Genomic DNA, 9,559 nt, shown 5'->3' on the forward strand with positions numbered 1-9,559 from the left:
TGACTTATGTTACTAACCCCTCTGTACATAACCTTTATAGTAACAATAAAAATTTATGACCATTAGCAAATTTGAAATTCTGTATGTGGGTACATGTTGAATTGAAAACCCTTTGTACAACTATTTAAAGATAATTTAAAAGTTTAAAAAGAAAAAAAGCCAAGTATGTGTGGCACTCTGGTAGCTTATGCCTGTAATCTAGTGACTCAGGGAAGCTGAGAGCTGAGGATCAGGGTTCAAAGCCAGCCCTTATCTCTATTGAATCAGCAAAAATGCCAGAAGTGGAGCTGTGGCTCAAGGGGTAGAGCAAAACAGCAAAGGTACAGCAGCCAGGCCCTGAGTTTAAGCCCCAGTACTTGCACACATACACAAATATTCCAAGTGCCACTGCCATTCCGATCCATTGGACAGTGCTCCACTGATCCCATCAAGTGCTAGATTCTGCTTGGACACCGACTTTACTCAAGAAAACAAAGCATCAAGAACCATATGTAGGAAGTGGCGCTGTAGCTCAAGTGGTAGAGCACTCGCCTTGAGCTGAAGAGCTGAGGGATAGTGCCCAGGCTCAGAGTTCAAGCCCCATGACTGACAAAAAAAAAAAAAAAAGAACCATATGTAGGGGCTGGTAAGATAGTTCGGTGGTAGAGTTCTTGCCTTGCATACATGAGGCCCTAGGTTTGATTCCTCAGCACCACATAAGCAGAAAAAGCCAGAAGTGGCACTGTGGCTTAAGTGGTAGAACGCTAGCCTTAAGAAAAAGAAACTCTGGGAAGGTGGCTCAGTGGTAGAGCGCTTGCCTTGCATGCATGAGGCCTTGGGTTCGATTCCTCAGCACCACATAAGCAAAGAGAAAAAAGCCGGAAGTGGTGCTGTGGTTCAAGTGGTAGAGCGCTAGCCTTGAGCTGAAGAGCTGAGGGACAGCGCCCAGGCCCAGAGTTCAGGCCCCACGACCAAAAAAAAAAAAAAAAATGAGGATTTTTCGGGGCTGGGAAGGTGGCTCAGTGGTAGAGCGCTTGCCTTGCATGCTCGAGGCCCTGGGTTCGATTCCTCAGCACCACATAAGCAAAAAGAAAAAAGCCGGAAGTGGCACTGTGGCTCAAGTGGTAGAGCGCTAGCCTTGAGCTGAAGAGCTGAGGGACAGTGCCCAGGCCCAGAGTTCAGGCCCCACGACCGGACCCAAAAAAAAAAAAGAAAAAGAAACTCAGGGACAGTACCCATGCCCTGAGTTCAAGCCCCAGGACTGGCAAAAGAAAAAGAAAAAAAAATTGTAAGAGCTCCAGTCTTTACAAAGTTGAGTGCTGGCCAGGTACTTTGTTCTGATTTAGTAACTTAACCCTGCTTTCAGAAACTCTACTACTGATGATGCCAAATGGCCTCTTTGTTCTGTTTTCATACATGGAGATAAATACTCCCACCGTTCATCCTCATTTAGCTGTCCTCATTCCCACTGATAGCCACCCACCCCCTAACAAAGCCTTTGTTACTTTTCTGTCATTCATTTCACTGCCTCTTCAGCTTCATGGCTGGAAATCTTCCTTCATACACATTCTGTGTTAGCCCCAATGTCTCTCCTGCCTCCCCCCATTCCCCCAAATTTTGATGTCAAGTTTTGTTTCAAGGGAAAGCCTTTATTGTAATATCAGAAGGATAGCAAGAAGGATACTTGTAGTTGGTTTTCTATTGGATCAAAGGGGCCTTCAAAACATGTGCTTGAGCCAGATGCTGGTAGCTCATGCTTGTAATCCTAGCTACTCAGGAGACTGAGATCTGAAGATCATAATTCAAAGCCAACTTAGGCAGGAAAGTCTATGAGACTTATCTCCAATTAACCACCAGAAAACTGGAAGTGGTGCTTTAGCTCTAAGTGGTAGAGTGCTAGCTTTGAGCAAAAGAGTTCAGGGACAGTGCCCAGGCTATGATAAGTTCAAGTCTCATAACTGACAAAAATAAAAATTAAAAACCCAAAACGTGCTTATAACAAAGGATTCTCAGTAACAGTGCTTTAACAATAGTTAACAAAAACGAAAAGTGTACTAACAATGGTAGCCCTTCTGTACAACTCAATAAAATTATCTTTAACAGGCATATCTGTAACAGTACTTTAATAACATTTAACAGTGCTTTAATAATGCTTAACTCTGCCCATGTCCTCTGTAGGGATGGGTCCCTACTACATTTTTCCAAACTTGCCTGCTACCACCTCACAGATACCTAGGTGTCTGGGAAAGCAGGAATCTCACTGTTATACCTGCAGTTAATGTCAGGATGTTCCAAGTCATCGAAACAGTGGAACACATCTATCTTGTGATAGAGCATACAAGGGCAGGAGAGTACCACACTCTGTGTATCCTACAGATGCTGGGACAGAAGGGCCTCATGAAACTGGTTGGGGTGACATGCATCTATTGGGAAGCTTAAATAAGAGGGTCATAGTCTAGGCCAGCCAGGTAAAACATGAGGCCTTATGTCAAAAATAAAAACCTTTAAGACCAAGCCCTAGTACCAGTACCAAAAAAAAAAAAAAAGAGCAAATAGGATTAGGGCATGGCTCAACTGACAAAAGTACCTGCCTACTAGTAATCACTAGGCCCTGAGTTCAAACCCCACTACTGCAGTTGATAAATACTACTTGGGACTGGAGATGTGGCTCAGCAGTAGAGCAGCACCTGCTTCACAAGCATGGTCAGGCATCCTAGGTATTCCCTGGAGAACAAGGGTCAGCAATTTTGAACTGCTCACCAAGTTCATGGTGAGGCCTGGAACTTTCCTAGCAGCAAGGATATTGTGACTCCCAAAGGTAGACGGATGGAACCTAGATATACTTTTCTGCAAGGAATGACTTTCCATTTCAACTGTCTCCACAGGAGCAAAACGTCAATTAGTTGCTAACTGTGGACGCCCAGGCTGAGGCCCATGCTGGGACACATTATGAGATACTCTGATGTGCTCAGACAAAAAGGAACATTCATGGAGTTGGCCTATGGCATAGGGAGATACGCTCCTCAACCACTCCCCCCAATCATGACTGTTCTGTATGTCAGACCTGAGTTATAACCCATGAGAGCTACGAATCCTTGCTAGGAAGAAAATTCAGTGAAACAGCATGCAGGACATTGCCTTCCATCTTGCCATCTGAATATTAGCTGCCTGAAGACAGCAAGCAGTCAGGGCAGAAGGGTTGCAGAAGAGCCTCCCTGAATGCCATTCTCCTCTGCAGCTTGCAGGGGATTCTTCCCCCTACCCCATTCCTACTTTCCCTGTCCCGCAGCCAGCAGGGCTCTGTGGCTGCCTCCTGTCTCACCTACATGAGCAAATAATACAGGGAGCAGAAAGTCCTCCCAGGGCATGTCATCAGAAGAAAACTCCCTCCCCAGCCTGACTCATGACAGCAAACAGGGCTAGAAGGGGGTGGGGAGGTGAATAAGAGAATTATTATGTGTATCCTAAGAATGTATGACATCCCCCCAAATCTAGGAATCAAGTAGTTTCACTGAAAGGGGTGGACATATAAAACCATATATAACCAATAGAGAGACAACAGGATTCTGGACGCTGGGAATCACGACTTCATGGAGTGGATCCAGCCACGTGCGCTGTGTGCCTGGCATCTGAGGACCACATCTAGCACAGGAAGGAAGGTTTGTCCATTTGGGATTCCAGTCAACAGGGTTCATGTCACCACACTGGTTTTCCAAAGCATCCAATGCTGAAGGAGGTGAGCTGAAAAGCTGCCTGGAGACCAGAAACTTCCCTCCCCATCCCCTCACATGGGGGAAGTGTGTTTATCCTTGCATACTCCTCTGCTGCCCGGCTCTTCAGCACCCTTTTGTCCATGTTTCTGGGAGAGCAGAGACTCTTCTTAGTTTCTTCTGTCTCATCATAAAATTCATTCCGTGCTGTAGGCCAGGAGTCTGGCATGGCATGGCTGGGTTCTCTGTTCAGGGAACCTCAAAAGCTAAAAAAAAAAAAAAATCAAAGGTCTTGGCCAGCTTGAGTTCTTGTCTGCAGATTGGAGAAAAATCCACTTTCAGGGAATTTTGGTTGGTGGCAGAATTCAGTTCCTTGTGATTGTAGGATGGAGAACCTGACTTCCTTGCTGGGTTTTAAGTGTGTGTGTGGTGGGGGAACACTCAAGTTTCTAGAAACTTTCCACATTCCTCCTCACAGGGTTGGCCACCTCATCTTCAAACCAGCAATGACACATCAAATCATCCTAGTCCTTTTAATCTGACTTCCTGTTAAGCCTTCTTTGTCTCTTCCAGGGCTAATTGTCCTTTCCTCAGCCTCCAAGAGGCCTGCCGAGAGGGCAGGAGACAGAAAACAAAGCATCAAAAGCCAGAAGTGTCTCTAGGCTTCGGCTGGTCACCGTCTGTGAGTTCCTCTCAGGCCGTTCAACTGCCAGGTCGGTTAACGAAAGAGGATGGAACTCGTCAACGGTTCAAGCTCAGCCCAGACTTTTCTCCCTTCGAGCCTGGGTGCTGTCACCCAGCTCTTTTGCTCAAGGCCTAGCGCTCGCTCTACCACTGGAGTCACAGCTCCACTTCCAACTTTGTGGTGATTAATTGGAGATCAGAGTCTCGTGGACTTTCCTGCCTGGGGCTGGCTTCGAACTGACATCTTCAGATTCAACCTCTGAGTAGCTAGGATCCAGTTGACTCGGTGCCAGAGCCGTTCAACCTAAGAAGGACTCGCCATCTCCATCCCCCCCAAATCAATAAGAACCCCAAGATCGATTCCCGTGAGTGGCGCCCGGGAAGCAAAGAGTGTGGGCGTGGCGAGCGTGGGCGGAAAACGTCTGAATTCCGCCCCCGCGGGACTCCGGTATTTCAGGCCCTACACCTTTAAGAACCGTCCCCACGACTTCCGAAAGGGGCGGGGCGACGCGCCGCAGCTGTCACCTCCTTGGCTCCTCCCCGCTGCCTTTCACGTGGGCTCCGCCGCGCAATAACAGCCCTTCTTCCGGAACTTCCTGATCGTCGCGACCAATCAAATCGTCCTTCCTGTCCTTACCATTGTCAGTCGGCGGCCAATCGGCCCGCCTCTACTAACGCCCCTTAAAGGCGCCGCCGCCTCCTGAGGGGTGGGGGGGGCGGCGGCGGGGGGACCAATCCCTGGGTTCCGGCCCCCCATTCGCAGTATGGAGTCGTCCCGGGGGCGGCTGGGGTCCGGAGCAGACGTACTAGCTGTTGGGGAGCAGCAGCAGGCCGCGGTTTTCAGCAGCCGGCCGAGCCGGATGCCTTCCAAGCCGCCTTCAGTTCTGAGGGTGTCCGGGGAGGAAGAGGCCGAGAAGGCTGGGATCGTGAGCCGCCCCCCGCGAGCGACCCCGAAGGTCTCCCATAGCGGCTCTGTCCACCGGAGGCCCGAGGCTTGGCCGGACGAGCCCGGGCCCCGGGAGGCGCTGACTGGGACCGAGGACCGCCGAAGGGCGCCGGCTTCCGAGCATGGCCCGCCCCGGTCCTTGTGGCACCCAGACCCCGAGCCGCCTGAGGACGAGCCTGCCTCGGAGAGGATCTGCCGTCGGGGGAGCCCGGGAGGCGTGGAGATGAACGCGGACGAGGAGGAGGCGGCGGCGCTGGAGGACGAGGAGGAGGAGGAGGAGGAGGCGGCGGCGGCCGGGCGCGCTGGCCGCTCCTTCTCCAGCCGCCTTCAGGACAGCCGCAGCCTGGACGGGCTGAGTGGGGCGTGCGGCGGCGGCGCGGGGTCGGCCGGGGCCGCCGAGCCCGGCGCGGGGGGCGGGCGCCGCGCCACCATCTCCAGTCCCCTGGAGCTGGAGGGCACCGTGAGCCGGCACGGCGACCTCACCCACTTCGTGGCGAACAACCTGCAACTCAAAATCCGTCTGAGTGCCGCCCCTGCCGCCCTGGCCCCGGCCCCGGCGCGGCCAGGCCTGCCCCCGGCCCCCGCGTCCAGCATCCCGCCCATCGACCCTGACGTGCTGCGGGATCTGGAACGGCTGAGTCGGGAACTGGGCGGTCGGGTGGATCGTCTGCTGCGCGGGCTGGGGGGCGCGGTGCAGGAGCTGACGGCGCTGAGCGTGGGCTGCATCCAGACCTACCGCGACGCCGTGGACTCCCTGGGGGAAGCGGTGGACATGAGCATCAAGGGCATGTACACGCTGCTGGCGCGCTGCGAGGAGCTGGAGCGGGCGCTGCAGCCGGTGCAGGGGCTGGCGCGCCAGGTCCGAGACATCCGACGCACACTGGAAGTATTGGAGGCCCTGTGCAAGTGATCAGGAGCACGGAAGAGGCCGTTCCTGGCCCCAGGACGCGGGGCCCAGCAGGACCCCGAGGACTCTCTCCCCAGGAGCCGGTGTGTTGGAGAGATGCATCTAACTTGACCTGTGGCCGCCTGCTCACTGGGGCCTGCAGGAGTTGTACTGGGGAAGTCCTGACAGTTTTGGTGGGACGGGATGTTGCTCTGCTTCTACTAATTTAGCCATTTATTGCTACCTTCTTCTCCCCCAACTCTTTCTCCCTAGCTAGAGCACCATCCCTGGGAACCCAGCGCCTTGAGTCTGGGCTTGAGGGTGGGGACGCGACTCCCATTTTTGTGATCAAGAGAAGGGAACAGAGGAGGCCCCCAGCCCCAATGTGGCCATCTGACTCCGTGGCCATATTCTCAGGTGTCAGGGGCTTTGGGAGCTTGAGTAGTCATGGGTCGCACGCCATGCAGGCAAGATACATACGTGAAGATGAATCACCTCCTGCTTCTCTCCCTGGTCGCTTACCACACCACTTCCCTAGCCTGAACTGGAGTGTAGCTGGGAGGAACGCGCTGCGTGGTGGAGGAGGTGAGGTAGGAGGGGTCTCACTGCTCTCAGGGTTCAAGAAGAATTGTCGCTGGTTTTGAAGCCCACCTGTTGTGGAGTGTTCTAATCAGTTTTGGCTTTCTGAGTTTTTGTGGAATTAAAAGTGTTGCTGCTGCTGCTAAGGCTGAGTCTTTGTCTGTATGGGGTTCTGGGGGTTGACTAGCCAAAGGATGGGAATAAAAGTTGCTCTTCATGGAGCTGTCCTTGGGGTGGATGTGGAGTTCCCTGGCTGGCTGGGGAAGGATATAGTTCCTGCTGTTAGCAGTAGATGTTAGAGGGGGAATGTGAGACAGATCACATACAGGGGCCCAGAATGAAAGAAGAGACACAAACTAGGTTTCTGGAATGGGGGGCGGGTGTGCGGGGTGGGGGGGAGGGAGGAAGGGGTTAACTTCTTAGAGCCTCCTGGACTGGTGTGGGATGGTAGATTGATATTTAGGCTGTGGAGGAAGGAGCATTTGACAGCTTAATCATGGTACATTTGCTTTACTGATTTGACTACACTTTAGTATTTGAAACAATCTCAGTCACTACCAGTCTTTTTTATGGTTCATGTAGTTCTAGGCTATGCTATAGTACTGAAATTTAGATGTCAAAAGAACTATTAGTACTCCCATTTTAAAAATACCAAGTAATTTCTTTTTAATATGTTAAGTGTTTTAGGATGAAATACTATTTAAGGAACGAAGCAATTACACTGGAGGGAAAAAAAAAGTATTCCAAAGATGGCCCGTACGGGGATCGAACCCGCGACCTTGGCGTTATTAGCACCACGCTCTAACCAACTGAGCTAACCGGCCAGCTGGGCTTGCAGGCCTGATTTGAAAGTATATAAATGTATCCAACTAGTACTACTTAATACTCTTTGTCTAGTAAACATCTGTAAGGATAGAATAATTTAAAAGACATGAAAACATATACATAAATTGATCCAATAAACACTTAAGTTCAACTTAACGGCAAAACGGAAAAACAGATATGGATCGAATTAGTTTTTAATTGTAAGAGAGCAATTAATGACATGCACAAAGGACAGGATAGTAGCACCTTTGCCCAAACAAAAAAAAAAAAAAAAATGGACGTTTGGGGTGAGAGAAGATGCATGGAGATGTGGAAAAGTCATATAATTTAACTTGATAAGAAAGAAAAAGAAAAAAAAAGCAAACTACAAGAACATTCTCCCTGAAAGTTTAGTGACCCCTGAGGGGGAACCTCTGGGATTTGAACCCAGGGTCTACCTGTTTACCAGAAAGGTCATTCAACTAAGCCACGGCACCAAAGCACAAGAGACAGGGCCTTGATCCCTTGGCCAGGTCAATTTCACGAGAGACCGAGGTGCAATTAAAGGGTTCTTGGCAGCACCGGAAAATGAAGATGAAATGACAATCAGGTTGATAGAGCAATGATATCTGTAACTTGGGTGTTGAGAAACCATAAAACTGACTGGGAAGCCAACTTCAGCGCGTCGACGAGGATGGGATTCGAACCCACGCGTGCAGAGCACAATGGATTAGCAGTCCATCGCCTTAACCACTCGGCCACCTCGTCTACACCGTCCTCCTCTGCTTTCTTCTCTCTGGGATATGAACACGCCCGATTTCCGAGCAGCTTGAGTCACCAAAGCAGTATGTTGTAAGAAACCTTTCAAGAACCAAAAAAGAAAAAAAAAAAAAACCTCAGCGCAGAAAACAAACAACACTGTGAAATCCCCGTGAACTCCGTCTCTATTTCTCCTCTGACTTGAGGTTGGATAAAGAGTTAAATACAGAGGGTTAAAAAAATTGTAACTGCTTAGAAAACAAGTTGACCCCGACGTGATTTGAACACGCAACCTTCTGATCTGGAGTCAGACGCGCTACCGTTGCGCCACGAGGCCCGCCGCCCATCTACGCAGGAAGGGTTCTTTATGGCTATTGTGCAACTTGTTGTTCCGGCTTCAGCTTTACCTGGATGTTTGTACGCACAGACTGGGGTTCTACTTGATTTGGGGAGGTGGCTTCTCTTCCAGATCCGGCCGCCGCCGCAGAGCGGGGATCGGCAGGCTCAGGGTGTGCAGTGCCTCCCCGCCGCGCCCCTGGGGTCCTCGGACAAGTAGGGGGCGCCGAAAAGTGGCCGCAGGGGGATCCGGGCCGCAGAGCCCGGCGTGGATCGACACTCCCGGCTGCGCATCAGAACCAGCTGCGGTGCAGATTTGAATATAACCGGGTCAGAAAAGAGCATCAGTATTTAAAACCATTCGGGAAAAAGAAAAGATCCACACTTCAGTCTTGAGGCATAATTTACACACGGAATGTTTATCAGGGTATTTTAATTTTTGTATTGTGCCTGTGAGCCACGCCTCCAATTTAGGCTCTTTTCTTTTGCTGGTTACTTGGAGAAAGGAGTCTCGGAATTTTCTGCCTGGGCTGGCCTCAATATATGATTTTAAATATAAATATATATATGATATATAATAAAGTCCATATACTTCTGTTTATGCTCATGAAGATGTCTTTTAGCAGTCCACACAGGAGTGAAAATATAGAATATCTTGTTTTATGAGCTTGGCTTGTCTCACTCAATAGATATAGGATGAAGTGGTACCGTGGCTCAAAGTGATAGAGTGCTAGACTTGAGTTGAAGAGCCAGGGTCAGGTGCCCAGGAGGCCCAGAGTTCAAAGGCCACGACAAACCAAAAAAAAAGATATAGGACATTTTCATCACTCTAGAAAATTCTCCCATGTCTCTTCTCAATGGACCCTGACACACACC

General features: G+C 50.4%; 1 protein-coding gene and 3 non-coding genes across 4 annotated transcripts; 1 reads left to right on the plus strand and 3 right to left on the minus strand.

Annotated features, from left to right (window-relative positions):
• The first annotated feature begins 5,071 nt into the window (after positions 1 to 5,071).
• Positions 5,072 to 6,930, plus strand: Borcs6 (BLOC-1 related complex subunit 6). Its single transcript, XM_042670810.1, has one exon. It carries the CDS (start codon positions 5,138 to 5,140, stop codon positions 6,227 to 6,229), a length of 1,092 nt encoding a protein of 363 aa, XP_042526744.1. The 5' UTR covers positions 5,072 to 5,137; the 3' UTR covers positions 6,230 to 6,930.
• Positions 6,931 to 7,534: 604 nt separating this feature from the next.
• Trnai-aau lies at positions 7,535 to 7,608 on the minus strand. Its single transcript has one exon. It is a non-coding gene; the product is annotated as a tRNA-Ile (tRNA).
• A 666-nt stretch (positions 7,609 to 8,274) lies between these two features.
• On the minus strand, positions 8,275 to 8,356 carry Trnas-gcu. Its single transcript has one exon. It is a non-coding gene; the product is annotated as a tRNA-Ser (tRNA).
• Positions 8,357 to 8,612: 256 nt separating this feature from the next.
• Positions 8,613 to 8,684, minus strand: Trnaw-cca. The gene has a single exon. It is a non-coding gene; the product is annotated as a tRNA-Trp (tRNA).
• Positions 8,685 to 9,559: the final 875 nt, after the last annotated feature.

This window comes from Dipodomys spectabilis, unplaced genomic scaffold (genome assembly GCF_019054845.1).
Source record: "Dipodomys spectabilis isolate Male_0828 unplaced genomic scaffold, ASM1905484v1 ptg000576l, whole genome shotgun sequence".
In the NCBI taxonomy this organism is placed as follows: domain Eukaryota; kingdom Metazoa; phylum Chordata; class Mammalia; order Rodentia; family Heteromyidae; genus Dipodomys; species Dipodomys spectabilis.